An 18,049-nucleotide genomic window follows, 5' to 3' on the forward strand; every position below is an offset into this window, starting at 1 on the left:
TCCAAGCCCGGCGCAACAATTGAAATCTAACAATGTAGGTGTTTTGTGAAGAATCCCTATTGACATATGAACCAGAACCAGTGACGAATCCATAACGTTTTCTTACCGGGTGCACAATGCTATAATTAATGAGTATAAACTTATAAATTGTAATAGACATATATACGTTAATTTTTTTTTGTAAGAAATATACAAATTTTTAAATATATTATGGTTGCAGGTGCACCCCTAGTCTCTTTACCGGCTTCGCCACCGACCAGACCAATCTTTTACAATATATCAAGAGAAGCTTTTCAAAGGTTTTGGGAGATGAGAGAAGTATGCGAGTTTCTGCGATCTGAACAGATTGACTAAGGTCAAATGGTCAATCTATCTTAGCTTCTTCAAGGGCTGAGGTTGCTACAAAGAGAGCACAAAAGCATGTTTCTGTCTGTAATTATAATTATCCTACGTCCACGATCAAAGCAATTTGGATATTTCGCTGGTGTTAAAGCTCGTAGAATCTACTTCAACGTTGGTTCTAGTCTCGGGTTCAAATTGTATCTTGATTCTCATTGTTATTATGTTTTTCTTTTTAATTTGTAAGACATTTTTTTGTCAATCAACAAAAATCCAACATTTCAACTCACAAAAGAGTAATACGAGTTTTTATTTAATTATGTAAAAATATGTCTTAGTTAATATTCTTGTTTGAACAAACACAAATAAACTTTCTAGAAGACTTAATACGTTTGTTCATTTCAGCACAATGCCTCACACAATTACCGAAAAAAACAACTGGATCGATCGGGCCGTCAATTCGAAAGAGAAGTCGCATCAATTATTACTGCAAAATCCAATTGGAATATAGTCTTTTACACAAAGCTTTTAGTTGATGAGATTCCAAACTCAATGGTCGAAATACATAAGCAGTTGAGTCCTAACAGATATTGAGATGGTGACCTTGTGAGAAGTATCGGTCCAGGTCAAGCTCCCAAATTAATAGATGGAATTGGCTTTGTGAGTGGTGGATACCATGAAACTGAAGCTGAGTTGCTTGACAGATGAGGAAAAGATCAATATGTTGGGTGTGACAATGATTTTGACACCCAAAGGAGGCTGGATGTTGACTTTGTAGACTGAGTTGACAGCTCCAACATTGGTGAATGGTGACGGTCCTAATGACTGTCACATCTTCTTTGAGAAAATTGATGGTGATGGAAGGCAAGTTGAGGTCGAGCACGGACGGCAATAGACTAGGGAATTCATATTCCGTTCTGTTTGCTATGTTCTTGATGGATGTCTGGTCGTAACCGGAAGCACAGAAAAAGTGTAGATCGTCCTCTGCGCCTGCGTCGTAGACAAGACCATTATCTGCTGCTCTGTTAGGGTTCACCAACCATCCACCAAAATCAAACAGGTCAACCAAATTCCGTGACAATCCATCCGAAAAGATTGGTTCAATGTATGCGTCCGTTATAAAAGCTTTAGAAAATACATTATAAAATACAAGGTCGTGGATATAATCTAAAAAAGTATAACATTTTATCATTTTCTTGTAGTGTCAGGTGACCCCACTATTCTACAAGTGGGTCCACTCCTGACTAGAGCTGATGTATCGGGCTGCAATTACGATTTCATCAATGTTTAATATATGTTTAATGAATCAATTCTAACTAAAATCATGTATGTTGTTTGTCACTTTGTTTGATTAATGTGTATTTTTAAATTGCTCATTTTTGCTTATTTTTTAGATATATTATTTTTTTTATCTACTTATATCATTTTTTTTTATAATCTTTGAATGCTAAAAAACCTTATGACACGATTGGTAAACAACTCAAACAAAATAATAGTTGCTAAACTGATATTTTCGAGATTTGCTCACAATTTGCTCATGTTTTGCTTATTTTTATTTATATTATGTTTATTTTTCGCCGTACTTCGATCAGCTCTTGTCACTACATATTCAAATATCTCATAAGTTTAATAAGTTAAAATCAACAACTATATTTGTTTTCTTTGAAATGTTAATAAATAACTAGGAACTGAGGTATTTATAATAGTTATTACTTGAATTTTAATCAATTATAACTGTCATATATATATATATATATATATATATACAAATTAGCTAAAAACATATTTAAACTTAAAAAGATAATTTCTGTATATATTATGTTGTTATCCAAAAATAAAGTTTTTTTTATCATAGAGAACTAAAATTAAGAAATAGAAAAGGGTATAAAAACTAATTAAGTAAAAAGTAATCAACCTTTGTAATAATTTTTAATAATAGATTAATAATGAATATGTTAATATAGTAAAAAATATTCATGGCATGATTATATCTGCATCCGCAGATAAAACACCTAGTTGTTTCGTGCTTAAGTTACAAAAGAGAAGGAGGTGTTATTGGTTTATATATTTTGATTGATTTAGAAATCCATATAGTATTTATAAATCCAAGTAAAATATGCAAATCCGGAGGTTTTCCCTCGGATTTGAGTCTTTGTATTTTTAACTAAAAAATCCAAACAAATCCATTCAAATCTATTATTAAATAAAATATATTAGTAAATCCGTACGATTGAATAACACTTGATTTGATATAGAATTTATGAATCATTAAACCAATAACACATGATTTTAATACAGATTTGAAAATCATAGAACCAATAACACTAGATTTAGTTCGGATTTTCAAATCCATTAAAATACAACAACCAATAACCCCTACTTAATTTTCAGCGACCGCAGTTGTTTTAGAATTGAAATTAGGAAACATATACTCTTAACGAAAATTTTAATGTGAAGTATTAATTAAAGAACAGTTATGATTATCTTTAGTAGCCAATTTAATAGTTTAGATGGAAATATTTACTGAGATTACGTCGCTTATATATATTTATAAATGTGTAAATTAGTTGGAATTCTCAATTTACCCAAAACAATGTTGAAATTCAGTATTGATCTCTCTAAAATACATTAACGTAGAAGTTTTTTTAGTCAAACGGACCCTAAATAGATCGATTGTCCATGCAACTCTTAACTAATGGGCCTATTGCAAGTTTGCAACCATGGGTATGACCAAGCGATATCAGAGACTAATGGTAACGTGTGTTCGTAAATCGTAATAGTGATGTTTCTTATTTCGTTCGCTTTCTGGTCGTTCGGAAGGTTCAAAGTGACTGTAGTAGAAAAAAAATATTTTATCTTTTAAGAACTACTTAGAATTATTTTTTGATTTTCAAAAAGATTCTTTACATAAGTTAAAAAAATACTATTTTATATGAATTTTAATATATTTAGTTATGAAATTATATAATACGAAATTTAGTTTATAAAATATCTAAATCTAATTTTTTGTTTGTTAATCTTCGAGAACACTCACTCGTCAATTAAATGTAATTACGATATTGTAATGAGCTTCCTCCTCTACACAGTACACATCCACTCCTTTATGCCTACATGTACTGTTTTTTAAGTCCCCATTGAATGTGCCAGAACCCATTTCTTAGACCATGATTAACCCGAGGTTCTTATCGGAAATTAAGAAACTGTTTCTTAACTTTTAACTAAAAAGGCTAAGAGCCGGTTCTTAAAGTCCTTATTTAAGAACCGGTTCTTAGCTTTTTTAGTTAAAAGTTAAGAACCAGTTTCTTAACTTCCGCTAAGGACCCCATCCTAAGAACCTCGGGTTAATCATGCTCTTACGATCTATAAAAACAAGTTCTCTAGGTTTTGGAAGATGAAAGAAGACTGAGAGCGATCTGGTCAGAATAATAGTGATCATTGTATTTTTAGCTTCTTTAAACGCTGAGGTTGCTACAAAGAGCACAACGCCTGGTTCTTTATGTAACTATTTTTACCCTACTTCCACGTCCAAAGCAATTTGGATCTCGTTGCTGAATAAGCTGGTTGAATCTATTGCAACGTTGGTTCCAATCTTGGGGAAGGATTTAAGCTATGTTAAAAGTTACCAACTCAAAAGCTGTACCTTGGTTCTCATTATATATTTTTTAAATTTCTATACAACTATTTTGTTGATCTATAATTCAACATTTCAACCCAAAAGATAATAATCATAATGTAATGCTGTTTTTATGAAGTTTTCCTTACAAATTATATGGCTTAGTTAAAATTTTGAGTTGAACAAAGACAAATAAATTTTCTACAAGATTTTAAAAATTTGTTCGTTCGGACGACACAATGCCGCGCACATTCATGACAAAACCAATTGCATCTTCCTCATGAAGTTGATAGTCATATACAAACTCATCTTTTCTGTGGACATCAGTTTGAGGACTTTCCACCAAATTGGAAGGTGATTTCTCCTGTATTTAGATTTTTGCTATAATAGTTGATGCACCTATTAAAATCAAAAATAAATACAATCAATGCATTATTAGTAATTTTTTTTTTTTTTGAAAAATAAATACAATCAATGCATTATTAGTAAATATAAACTATTATATATGTATTCCAAGTAAATGAGAGTGAATAGAGAAAAATAGTAAATGGAAATAAGTTTACATGTAGAAATAATAATAAGAAACATGAAAAACAAATCTGTCTTCATTTCTTTTTGGAAACTTTGGTGTTTTATTTTATTTTTGTCTCTTGCTAGTTATGTTTGAGTTTTGGTGGTATACTACTATTAACTGAAGTCTTCATTTCGTGTTAAGTTACACAAGATTTAATGTTCACTTTTGTTTAAAAAATTGAAGTTAGAAATCATATATATACCACGTTATAATTGAATGTGAAAGTATTAACCATAGAACAGTTATAACTATCTTATACAATAAAGGAGGGTTGTCTCTCTCCTCCTTCCTCCACATCACAATCTAGCATGGGGCATTTTGAGCCACGTGGCACCTAAAAAAAATTAACTAAACCGATTTTTTTTTTCCTGCGTTCTTTTATTTGTCTTTGTCTCAAAACAGAATTTGGTTCATGAATTTTCTTAGGCCACAAAGATAGATCGGTCCATCGACGGCGATGCCAAGCGGTGGAAACGGAGTCGGTAACAGCGCAGGCACAAGCGGAGGTAGTCAGACGTTCAAGCCTTACCGTCACCTGAAAACCCTAGAAGGGCACACGGCGGCGATCTCGTGCGTGAAATACTCCAACGAGGGAAACCTTCTGGCATCCGCCTCCCTAGACAAGAGCATGATTCTATGGTCCGCAACGAACTACTCCCTGATCCATCGATACGAAGGACACTCGAGTGGTGTCTCCGATCTAGCATGGTCCTCCGATTCGCACTACACCTGCTCGGCCTCCGACGACTGCACGCTTCGAATCTGGGACGCTAGGGCTCCCTACGAGTGTCTCAAGGTGCTGAGAGGCCACACCAACTTCGTCTTCTGCGTTAACTTCAACCCTCCCTCGAATCTGATCGTGTCTGGTTCGTTCGATGAGACGATTCGGATCTGGGAGGTGAAGACGGGCAGGTGCGTGCGCGTCATTAAGGAGTTTATTCTCTACTTGAAGTATAAGTAGTATATTTGAAGTCTCTTCTTCTCATCATCTCACTCTTTTTTGTTTCAATCTGAAACATAGAACTAAGTTTCAGTCTAGCAGTTTTGGTTCTAAGAAGAAATTGTCGTGTGAAAACGAACTACTCCTCTGCAAAAATAAGAGGAATTCAAAATTGCATAACTGATGATAATTAAAAACTTTATCACTTACTCATTTGCTAAACAACTATAGGAACTCGTCTGAACCACTAACCAATGAACACCAGCGAATTTCCGGAAGCCATCTTTTAACTTTCGCTTCTTCATTTTTAAAATCGTTTTATACACAACATCGATCGTTGATGCAACTTCAAAAAAATTCTTAAGATAAGAAAAATCAAAAATCTTTCTTCAAAAAGAAGATAAGAAAAATCAATTTATAGGAAAGCACAAGCATCAGTTGTGGAAGAAATTAAACTATTTGGAATAATTTTGTAAACAACCACAACTCTGTTATGAGAGTGATTTTAGTGTTCATTTAAAGTTGATGTAATATGGAAAGTTGAGATCGTGCTGTAATGGTCAGGTAGTTTAAAGTTTTTTACTTTCTTTTTCATTCTACGTGGAGAACAAATAAACTGTTTTAATTTTTTAATTGTTTTTGTTTTATTATTTTTTTGATATAATTGGTCGAGTTGCAGAAAATATAGGAAATAAAAAGAAATCAATTGTTTTTTTTTAAGCTTTGCCAAGTGTCAGATTCTGATTGGTCAGACGACTTGCGATTTAGTCTTTGAAGTATTAAAACATACTTTATATTAGAAACCGCTGATAGATAGAGGCTACGCAACTGATTAAGACGTGTTTGTAATGGTTAATTTGCTATTTAATTAATAATAATAACAGTATAACTATACTAAAGCAGTAGATTCACATAATTTTACAATTATCCGTTTAAAAGCGCGTGAATAACAAAACAGAGCCAAGAGGAATCGGAATCAGAATCTTCAAAACCAAGAAGGTATCTGATGAGAGAATCTGAATCAGCATGTTGAATCAACAAAACAGAAGCTGCTGCAATTTGAGTATCAAAGAATCCATTTCACTTTTATAGTGTTTCTGAGTGTCATGACAAAACATCTGCGAGGAAAGAGGCTTTGATCAACAAAGATTGACTCTTTCCAGTTCGGTACCGGTTTGACCATATACATAGATCCTATATACATGTCCAAACCCAAAAATTGTTTTTGTGAAGCTAAGCGACCTTTGTTGTATATATTTTTGTTTCAAAGACTTGAGTGTAACGTTATTGATCCAAGCATCCCGTACTCTGTGTAATTCTGGTTCATATCATATAAACAAATAATTCTGGTTCATACCGTATAAACAAATGTTTTCCTTTAGTTTCACAGATTTTTTTTTTGTTTTTGTAAGTTATAATTAATCAATTTCCCTTTACTACGGTCTGAATTGTTGAACTTTGGAAGTGGTTAATTTTGTTTGATTTATATTGTTTTCTTGAATATTGAACTTTAAAGTTTTTCTTTTTTGAACTTTGCAAGTTATTAATTTTGTGTGATTTATATTGTTTTTGGATATTGTTACGGTTTGATTAAGTACATATAATTTTTTTTCTAAAATATCTTAATTAAATATATTTCATTTTTTAAAATAAAAGAAAAGAAATACATGGGGTAATGTATTAAATTTAGAAGCTAAAGGGATTTAATTCTAAGAGGATAAACAAATTTATTATCTCCCTTCAAACAAGAAAATAACAAAACAAACACATGCATTTACATTTTTTTCCTTTTGGAACATCAATTTTACTTTATATTTTAAATTCAAATATATTTACTTTGATGTAATTATTAGCTATTTATTCTATTTTTATTGAATCGGTTAGTAAAAACCACTTACACTCTAGCACTAACCACTATCAAATAGATCAAAAATACAATTATGAACTCATTAGAAAATATAATATACGAACCCGGCGCGTAGCGCCGGAATACCACTAGTCTTTAGTAAACTTAGTAAACCATTGAATACTAGATGGAAACTTTCACTAAAATTACGTATTTTATTTATTCTTAAATATGTTTAAACTAGAAGCCCAAAATATGTATAATTTTTTTTCTATTTTGGTGGTGTTTTTTTTGTAAGTTTGATTTACAGAGCGGATACTGACGGTCGGGAAGCTAACCCAGTTTGGAAGGCTTGATCCCCATGGGGTTTTTTGCCAAAACTAACCCACAACTTGATTTTAATCCCAAACCTATACCCAAACTTGAATCAAATGCAAAACTAACCTAAAAGCCTAATGAAATTACAGCTCAACCCCTTGTGACCAAACAAAAAAACAGAAGCCATTTTTACGAATATAGCCCCAGTAAATCATCTGAGTCGTCTGAGATGTTGGAAGTCGTCTGGACGACTGAAGTGTAAGTCGTCTGGTACCAGTTTATTTTAAAAATAATTTATAAATCTTGTAAAAAAATATTTTGATGCGTGAAAAATAAAAATCAAGTAATTATAAACAGTTTTAAGTGATATAAATTAAGATATGATAAAATTGATTTGTTTTGAAGATAGATGAGTGGAAGTAGTGAATCATGAAATACTTTGGTTTAGGAGTTTGGCAAACATATGTTGTAGTATTGTATGTATTGTTAGGGTTAGATTTTGGAAAACTAAAATGTTTTTTTTCAAAAATTAGTTTTCACCTATATGTGTTTATTTCTGTGTATAGTAAACACTTTTCAAGTTTGATTTGGTTTTATGAAGTGCTTAATTAGATAAATAAGTTTAGGGGTTATGTTTAGGGTGTGGACGACTTATATTTCAGTCGTCTGTTGAATAATTTACCCGGACGACGTATATTTCAGTCGTCCACATCGTACCGAACCTTTAATTTTACCAATGTACGTTTTAACCTAACCGGATCATTTTACTCGGACGACTTACATTTCAGTCGTCTGGTGAAGAAATTAAAACAGACGACTTACATGTAAGTCGTCCAAATATTCCCGCCTAAATTTTTTTTTAAAAATTATTTTCCCGCTTAAATAATTTAAACCAGACGACTTACTTGTAACTCGTCTGGAAAGTCTTCTATTTTAGTTTCCCGCTAAAAATATTTAATTTCCCACTAAAAATATTAAACTCTTCTAGACGACTTACATGTGAGTCGTCTGTTTTAATTTCTTCAACAGACGACTGAAATGTAAGTCGTCTAGGAAGTCGTCTGAGTCAAAAATATTTAACCTAATTGGATTTTTTGTCTCCCTATATAAAGAAAAAATTACACATTCTCTCTCCTCCTCTCAAATGGCTGCAACAAAAATGTAATGTTCATCATTCTAAAACTCTCCAACCTCTCTCTAATCTCTTTGACTTGAAAACACCAAACTTTATATGAATTTTTCAGTTTTGTCTCATGTATTTCTTACTAATCTATCTCTTTTGCAGGTTTTTAATCAAATGGTACTCATCTTCCACTGATTTAAAGGTAAATCTATTAATTTTAGATATGTATTTTTGTGTGTTCTATAAATGTAGATTTATCTAATTTTCCACTCATTTTCTCTATTTTTAAGTCATTTGAACGTTTTTGGATATGCAGGTTTTTCAGATCTGGATTAGATATGCAAGTTTTTCAGATCTGGAAGACTTTTGAGACGACTTACTTGTTAGTCGTCTGGAAGTCGTCTGGACTTCTTGGAAGTCTTCTGACAAAGTCGTCTGGACTTCCAGGAAGTCGTCTGGACTTCCAGGAAGTCGTCTGGACTTCCAGGAAGTCGTCTGGACTTCCAGGAAGTCGTCTGGACTTCCAGGAAGTCGTCTGGACTTCCAGGAAGTCGTCTGGATTTTTCTGAGCGTTTTGGTAAGTTCTTATATCTGATTTTTCTTCATTTGGTAACTTCTTGTTGTATAAAGTTCTTACTTTTTTCCCAAACTAAAACTCTCCAAACCCACTCTAATCTCTTTGACTTGAAAACACCAAACTTTATATGAATTTTTCAGTTTTGTCTCATGTCTTTCTTACTAATCTATCTTTTTTGCAGGTTTTTAATTAGATGGTACTCATCTTCCACTAATTTAAAGGTAGATCTATTATTTTTAGATATGTATTTTTGTGTGTTCTGTAAAGGTAGATTTATCTAATCTTCCACTCATTTTTCTGTTTTTAAGCCATTTGAACGTTTTTGAATATGCAGGTTTTTCAGATCTGGATTTAATATGCAGGTTTTTCAGATCTGGAAGACTTCTGGGACGACTTACTTGTTAGTCGTCTGGAAGTCGTCTGGAAGTCGTCTGAAAGTCGTCTGGAAGTCGTCTGGAAGTCGTCTGGAAGTCGTCTGGAAGTCGTCCGGAAGTCGTCTGAAAGTCGTCTGGACTTCCTAAAAGTCGTCTGGACTTCCTGTAAAGTCGTCTGGAAGTCGTCTGAACTTCCTGGAAGTCGTCTGGACTTCTTAGAAGTCGTCTGGACTTCTTAAAAGTCGTCTGGTCTTGTCTACTCAAGTGGAATCCAAGCTTGTCTTTGTAGAGGAATGATCTATAATAGTTTTGTTTGTGGTCTGTTTTGTGAATTGCATGTCTACTCTTTTAGTTGTGAATTTTTTGTAAAATCAGTAATAATGTTTTCCAAGATGTATTAAATGTGCTAACAATGTGTTTACACATTTACAAATCAATGAAATAATAGACTTCAGTAGCCTTTTTCTTATCTTTGGATCTCTCATATGCAATAATAAACTCCAATGGCCTTTTCTCATCTTAATAAACAAGAATGTTGGTAGCTTCATATTGATACAACATTTTAAGAAGCATTTAACCCTTCTTCCAACTCATAACAATAGTCATCATTATTGTCTATAACAATAATACTTAAGAGATAGAAACAAACAATAGTAACTAGTCAAAGCATATCATATTTTTTTATAAGTTTGCGTTGAAAAACTTAGTCAAATTTAGTAAAACTAAGGGAGAGAACATATTTTGTAAATATGAGTTTTACATATCTTGAAGTTACTTATCACTCTTAAAAATACAAGTTATTCAAAAACTAACGTAGAAGACTTAAAAACTAGCGGAGAAGACGCGAACGACTTCAATCTAAGTTGTCCAGACGACTAAACTATACGTCGTCTGGTCAACGCAGAGGTTATTTTTGCAATTGACTTTGAAATCTGTTATTTCGGACGACTGAAAAATAAGTCGTCTACTATTGTTTGGTTAAAAAAAAACTCCAAAAAAGCTAGACGACTTACATTTCAGTCGTCATAGGTTAGTTTTGCATTTGACTGAATTACTTCAGAAGTTTGACTTTTCTGGACGACTTACATTTCAGTCGTCTAGTGAAAATTAAAATAATAATATTTTTTTTAAAGTAGACGACTTACAGTTAAGTCGTCATAGGTTAGTTTTGCAATTGAAAAAAAAACTTCAAGATTTAATTATATACAGACGACTTATAATTCAGTCGTCCGCGAGACGACTGAAATGTAAGTCGTCCAGGATTTACGAGGTTTGACCAGAATCTCGGAAAAAAATCCTCGAAAACTTACAAGTAAGTCGTCTGGTGGATGACTGAATTATAAGTCGTCTGTGTATAATTAAATCTTGAAGTTTTTTTTTTCAATTGCAAAACTAACCTATGACTACTTAATTGTAAGTCGTTTACTTTTAAAAAAATATTATTATTTTAATTTTTGACAGACGACTGAAATGTAAGTCGTCTGGGGAAGTCAAACTTCTGTAATTATCCAGTCAAATGCAAAACTAACCTATGACGACTGAAATGTAAGTCGTCTAGGCTCTTTGGAAATTTTTTTGAAACCAAACAATAGTAGACGACTTAACTTTCAGTCGTCTCAGGTTACAGATTTCAAAGTCAATTGCAAAAATAACCTTTGCATTGACCAGACGACTTCCAGGTAAGTCGTCTACAGCCAGACGACTTCCAGTTAAGTCGTCTACAGCCAGACGACTTCTCAAGTAAGTCGTCTGACGAACAGATCTGGAAAAAAACTTGATGTCATACCTTAAATTGGTGAGATAAGTTCCTTAGCATACATAAGGCTTCTCCAAGCACACAGAATCACAAACGAAAGTCACCCACCCAGAATCGTTAGCTTCTATGACTCTATGAACCATAAAAATTTTAGAATCAAAATCTTGGGTTTTTTAGCTCATTGTGGAGAGAAAGTGAGAGATATGTTGTGTTTAGTTCACAAGAATGGAAAAAGAAGAAGGGTAAATCGATTTTGGGAGCATTAAGAGCTTCAAATTGGTTGTTCATGGTGGTTGTGGTATTGATGACAATGACAATCTTGTAATTACTTGAAGATGATGAGGGTGAAAGAGTAAAGATGTCATTTTCGAAAAAAAAAAAGAAAAAAGAAATTGATGGCATTTTCGTAAATTATATGAACTTGTGGGGTGAATAGGGCAAAACCAATTTTCAAAAAAAAAAAAAGGTTAGTTTTGTGTTTGACTTTAAGTTGTAGGTCAATTTTGCAAAAATCCCTCGTTTCAAATGCTAATTGCTTTTACATAACTTTGTCATGTTCTTACAATATATATTTTTGTTAATATAAAATACAAATGACAAGTGCAAATACATATTGGATTTAGCCAAGCAAAAAATGGTGTGACAATAGAAACCATAGACATAGAAAATAAAACAACAACAAAATCAAGACCTAACAACGTGTTTTGGCTATTATGCGAATTGATTATCATCAAAATGATGTGAACATAATTTTATGAAAACCAGCGACGGAGAAATTTATTCATCCCCGGATGTGATTAGTCAAACACACAAACTCAACCATAGCCAAGTCTAATGGCAAACCAGATTATAAAACAAGAATGGATCATATCTCATGAACTTGAAGCAACACAAGAGAGACCTGTCACAATCTACTTTAAGCAAGACTTTAGCAAATCAATAATCTTACCAAAGGGTCATCAAGTTTATGCAAGAGATTAATTCTCCATCTCAGGAAAATATATGTAAACTTATAATTTACGGCCATCACAATTACATAGAAGAATACAACACAAATAGATATATAAGATAGAGAACACAATTATAATTACTTGAGGAAATTAAAAATTAAAAATTAAAAAACAAGATAGAAACAACACTCAAAGCTCAAGTAAGAGATAAAAAGGTGAAATTTTTTTGATCACCACCAGCCATAAACGACCTGTGTGTACCTCTGCTTAAGCCATCTGAAACTTTTTCTAAAAGAGCCTTTGACTTTGCCTTCAACACTATACATCTTGTAGCTCGCGACCCTTTTCTTCCTCTGGAGCTCCGGGTCCGTTATACCCCAAGACTTCGACCTCGCTATCGATTTCTCCTTCTTGATATTGTAGATGTTGGTCTCCGTCGCGTACGAGGCGCTGTAGCTCCTGAAGTCGCCGGTTCCCGGACCGCCGCCGTGGTAAGGCTGGATCTGCATCCCTCCGTCTCCGTAGGCTCTTTGACGGTTGTAGTCTTCCATTGAAGAGCCGGCGAGAGAGAGTTGGAGAGAATCTTTTTTTTTTTACAGCTCAGAGAAGAATAATTGAAGAGACAAAAAGGGAGGGAGGAGAATAATAGTGTCACGCAACGCCGTTTCTTTTGAGCTGGTCTCAATTCCACTCTCGGACATTTATGTTTTTTTATCACTGTTTTTATTTTATTGTATTTTATTATAATGCGTATAGAAATAGCGATAAGAAAAAGCAAAAAAAAGAAACAAAATTATACAGATATTGAAAATTGGTAAGAAATAAGTTTTCTGGTAGTTGACCGTTGACTTCTGTATGTCAAGAAACGATCAATGGCAAGTTTTTGTGTAGTAATGTTCACGAATCCAAAATTAATTGGTGTGATGTTGGTATTCACATATTCGTGGGAACGTGACTACCAGCAAAAAATACAAAGGCCATCATTTCCCCACATGAACGTATATTTTATATTATACGTTATGGAGTATGTGGACTTGGGCTTGTGCTCAGCGGAAAAACCATGGAGAATATGAAACACCAAAATATCAGTAATTTGAGCCCAAGTCTACAGACTCCTTTGACATTTCTTGTCGACTACTTAACCGGGAAACGGATAAGCCCTATACCGAGGATCAAATCTCAAGCGAATCGAAATTTTAAATCTAGAAGAAGACATAAATGATGAAGATACCAACGTGGTTCTGTTGTCCACTTACGATGTGGGGTTTGGTCTGAAAATTCCTTTTGACCACGTGTCTCCTCAGGGTCTCTCACGTGATTCCCACGCCGAAAGTGAGAGAACCAGAGTATCGGTGGAATCTTAACAGTAGTAATATTACAATAAGGTAACTGTGGTCACTCATATATCTCTACTTTTTTTAATCGATCAAAAAGTACTAAATACACATCTGTATTACCACACACTCATATGTCAAAACTTTAATTAGTATTGTCATTTGTCCCACGAACATGCCTTTCTTGATCTCTAACACCAACACTAACGCAACACTTTATCCCCAAAAAAACGCCAAGGCTGAACTAGTTTTTTATGATTCGATACGGATGTATATATTGAATAATGTTACACAGTGTAGTTTGTCTAGTACACTACTGTACACAACAAATTGATAACTACCGCTCTTACTCTTTGACTAAATATGTGATTTAGAGTGAAGAAAGCAAAGAAAGAAGACTTAGATATGTGATTCACTGATCAGTGGTAAACTGGTAATCAATTTTGATTAAATAGATGAAGTGTTTAAAAAAAAAACAACTCTTATCTATTTTCTTTCCCACTCTATTAACGTCTCCATAGATTTTCCGTATTAGTCGAAGTGTCTAAATGCATTCGATGTTAACTCACTTTCACTTTTTGTTCGTCTAGCCTGTCTAAATGCATTAGTTGACTTCAACTCTCTTTTACTTGTAGTTCTTTTTAACCTTTTGTTGAGGCTTCGACTTCACGCAACACCGAATCAATAATGGATCCAAACTAGAAGTCAAAGTGAATATGTCCCTCAAAAATCGATTCCCTTATCGTTTAATATATACATTATTACATAGATTTGCCAATAGAGAGATATATATGAGTGTGACCCACACAGACGTAATTAATACTAGAATCAATTTTTGAGTGCATAAAAATTAAAACATTATAAACACAAGTTTATCTAATCGCTAGGTGACAAGTATAATGATATTTAAATAAAATTATTAAAATTGCATTAGAAAACCAGAAAGAAAGAAAAAATTATAAATTTATAGTCATTTTGTGTGTTTTGCCCATAAAGGAAAGTTGTTAAGGATTAGGACACACGTATGCGCACTTCCATATTCGGAATTACTAGTTTATTGTTTATTTTTCTAGTGGTAGATATTCTCCCTCTTAACTTGCAGAAACATTGCGCACCAATGCTGCAATGCAGCAGGTCAGGTGTCACATCACTACATGTTCGCATTCTCAGAAAATCTCATCTCACCGTGGCTTTTGAGATACAGAAAAAGGTAAAATGAGGTAACAATTTTTGTTTACGTAAAATAAGAAAGTATAGCCAAGACAAAAAGAGAGAAATAATTAAACAACTATGACAATAATAAAATAATCTTAGCAGAAGAAAATTAAGAAAATTTGAACTTAAAACTAATTAGCAATAAAATGACGTATATTATTTATATTATATAGTATTATCTTATGTATTTTATTATCAAATTATTAACATAGAAATCTTATAAAAATTATACAAACTATTTGGTTATATATGAAATTTATGTTTCGATGGAAGATTCTTGTAACTATATTAATATTAATTTTGATGGAATCAAAGACGAATTGGATGGAGGAAATTTTATTTTGAATAGAAAATATGCCTGCAGTTTTAAAATGTTTCTGGAAAAGCATGCATGGTTTAAGATGCTTTAGCGCCGTATTGAATATTTGGGTGTGGTTGATTTTTTTCATGATGAGGCCCTGTTGATTTGTAATTGGTCTGCCCAGTTGTTTATTCCATTGGATTGCATAAAAACGAAAAATATTATATGCTTTGCACTAAAATTCTCAAATTAATCTATTTTAATATGAGAGCCGAACGTCATCCAACGTTTTTTGTTTGACAAACCATCCAAATTTTATTCCAAAGTTATGGGACCATTAGTTATAAATGTGAATTATTAGTTTATCTTCTTCACATTAAACATTGTTATTCATTTTGGGATATTCCGTAAGTAACTTGCCACCAAGAGCATTTTTGTATTCTTTTGGTGTGTGCATATTTGTGGTATTATGATTATATGTTGACAATTAATTTCAGTATTGTAATATGTATAAATAATAAATAAATAACTGTATATATACGATATGCTAATGAGATGTACGCGTGAAATAGTGAATCTTTTTTAAAGGGGCAGAATTTTTATTTGATTACCAAAAGCAAAAGATGACTTTGAAAAATCAAGTAGTAAGTCGGCATCTTGATAGATAGATAACAATTCACGTGGTAATAAAATGGAACAATCTTTATCAATAATTAATGAGAGAGATTTTGAGTTATGTATCCCGTTCTCTCTCTTCCTTCGGCTATAAAAAGGCCCGGCAGGTCTCAGTTTCTTCCCACATCCAAAGATAGAAAGATGTAAGGTCTAGAGTCTTGCCTTAATTCCCTAATAAAACATATAACATATTAGAGTAGCTAGATTTATCGGTTGAATTGCTTGTTTTGGACAAGCTAATGACTTTCATGAGTCAAGTCACATGCGCATAGTATATCAAAGGTAAGAGGACGTGACAGAAGAGAGTGAGCACACATGGTGGCTTTCTTGCATGCGTTTTTAATTAGGGTTTTATGCTTGAAGCTATGTGTGCTTACTCTCTCTCTGTCACCTCTTCTCTCTCTTTCTCTCTCTAACATGATAAACCATAGCTGATAAAAGATCTCGATTTCGTTTGATTATCTTTAAGGTTTTGTACTTATACTATCATCAACTGGGTAAGACTAATTTGAAGCTCGAAATTTCTCATTAACAAAAAATAATAGTTTGCAACTCTGGTTTTAATTGTTAAGCTATTTTTTTCATTTATGTGTCAATTATTTTGTTTCATGATGATGCAGTTGGTCTTATACTAAGGCTTATAACTAGGTGCGGCCAATCAACTAGGGCATACACTCAAATATTACACAAAGAGAGATAGGACTACAGAAAGTTTGAGAACTTGTATGCCGGAACAAACGATCCGGACTGAGTTGCAAAAATTAACGGCATCAAAGTTGTACTTCATTTCTCATAAATACAGAACATTTGAAACATAAGAATACAGAATATTTGGATTGATTAGCTAAGTGGTTGGAGATATGAGATATAGTTTATAGCCTGTATAATGGCAATGATATCTATATAATAATTAGGGGCAGTCAAATGTTTTCCAGTATGTTTCGTATAAATAGTTAAATATGTATATAAAAGATCATGTATATATTGTAGCTCTTCAATAAAACTGTAAGCTCTTGTCATCACATCTCAAAGTTGATCTAGACTGTAGCTATTTCAGTTCTCCATCTTGTAAAATTGCTCTTCGATTTTCAACAACAAAGTTGTATTTTCAGTTCTGTTAAAACTTTATTTTTAAGATAAATATGTTATAACCATATACACTATTTCATGGTGATTAATTTTCATTTTGGATAGGAAAAAAATGTTGGGAAATACTTGTGTTATGCAGTTAGATGTATCATATGCCTCATCAAGCTGATTATTTGCGTCCAATGAATTCGATATTCCAATGTTATTCTTCGATTTTACATCAGAGTACACACTAAAACAAACAAAAAAACATCTGGATCCAAGTCTCAAAACTAGTGCATATAAATACAATCAACACAATAGTGAAGCAAGGTTCTCTCCAGAGACTTACACATCAGCTTTTTAGATTCAAATTAGAATGACATGTCATTAACTGAAAAAACTTGAAAGACTAATGAGAACATTTCACTTGCCCACATCATAATACACATAAACTTTATCTCCGGAAGAGTATTCTCGTCGATATCTTATTCTTCTTCGCCGAATCGAAAATCTTTTCTAAGAGGGTACCAACAGAAATATTCTTCTTCTCCGACACCAAATCGACGATTCCATCACAGATTGAACTGAGTTACGATACTTTTTTTGTAGGGTTCGAACTTGAAGCTGCACCTGATCATAAGTCGAATTTAATGGGGAACTACGAGGCAAAGCTAAAGATAACTAGGGTTCAATCTGAGAAACGGAAAAATATAAAACAACTAAAGTTGTGTATTACTGTCTCAGCAAGTGTATCCAGCTACAAATATCTCTCCTCTAGGTTATCATTAGTGATGGACCTAACTCACACCCAAAAGCTACCTCAAGAGTGGAGGATTGCCACATCACATAAATATTGTCCAAGGAACCAACACCCACACGATGTGGGATTCTAATAGCTCCTCTCGAGATGTGGGTGGGAAGCCACTTGTACAGACTACATAGGTAGAAAACTGTTTATGTGGGAAATCATATGTTGGGCTTTCACCATGGACTCTGATACGATATTAATGATGGACATAACTCACACCTAAAAGCTAGCTCAA

At 33.1% G+C, this 18,049-nt stretch overlaps 2 protein-coding genes and 1 long non-coding RNA gene across 3 annotated transcripts; 2 read left to right on the forward strand and 1 right to left on the reverse strand.

Moving 5' to 3' along the window:
- The first annotated feature begins 4,983 nt into the window (after positions 1-4,983).
- LOC106355373 (COMPASS-like H3K4 histone methylase component WDR5B) lies at positions 4,984-5,487 on the forward strand. The gene has a single exon (XM_013795340.1). It carries the CDS (start codon positions 4,984-4,986, stop codon positions 5,485-5,487), a length of 504 nt encoding a protein of 167 aa, XP_013650794.1.
- A 6,963-nt stretch (positions 5,488-12,450) lies between these two features.
- BNAC03G05210D lies at positions 12,451-13,117 on the reverse strand. The gene has a single exon (XM_013796294.3). The coding sequence runs from the start codon at positions 12,959-12,961 to the stop codon at positions 12,641-12,643; it is 321 nt and encodes a 106-aa protein (XP_013651748.1). The 5' UTR covers positions 12,962-13,117; the 3' UTR covers positions 12,451-12,640.
- A 2,156-nt stretch (positions 13,118-15,273) lies between these two features.
- Positions 15,274-16,732, forward strand: LOC111204011. Its single transcript, XR_002656429.2, has 2 exons — positions 15,274-16,217; positions 16,556-16,732. It is a non-coding gene; the product is annotated as an uncharacterized LOC111204011 (long non-coding RNA).
- The last annotated feature ends 1,317 nt before the right edge of the window (positions 16,733-18,049 follow it).

Source organism: Brassica napus, chromosome C3 (assembly GCF_020379485.1).
Source record: "Brassica napus cultivar Da-Ae chromosome C3, Da-Ae, whole genome shotgun sequence".
Classification (NCBI taxonomy): Eukaryota; Viridiplantae; Streptophyta; class Magnoliopsida; order Brassicales; family Brassicaceae; genus Brassica; species Brassica napus.

What these genes read in the sequence shown, in the direction of transcription:
- LOC106355373 (XM_013795340.1), top strand. Translation starts at nt 4,984, where the DNA reads ATGCCAAGCGGTGGAAACGGAGTCGGTAACAGCGCAGGCACAAGCGGA.
- BNAC03G05210D (XM_013796294.3), bottom strand. Translation starts at nt 12,961, where the DNA reads ATGGAAGACTACAACCGTCAAAGAGCCTACGGAGACGGAGGGATGCAG.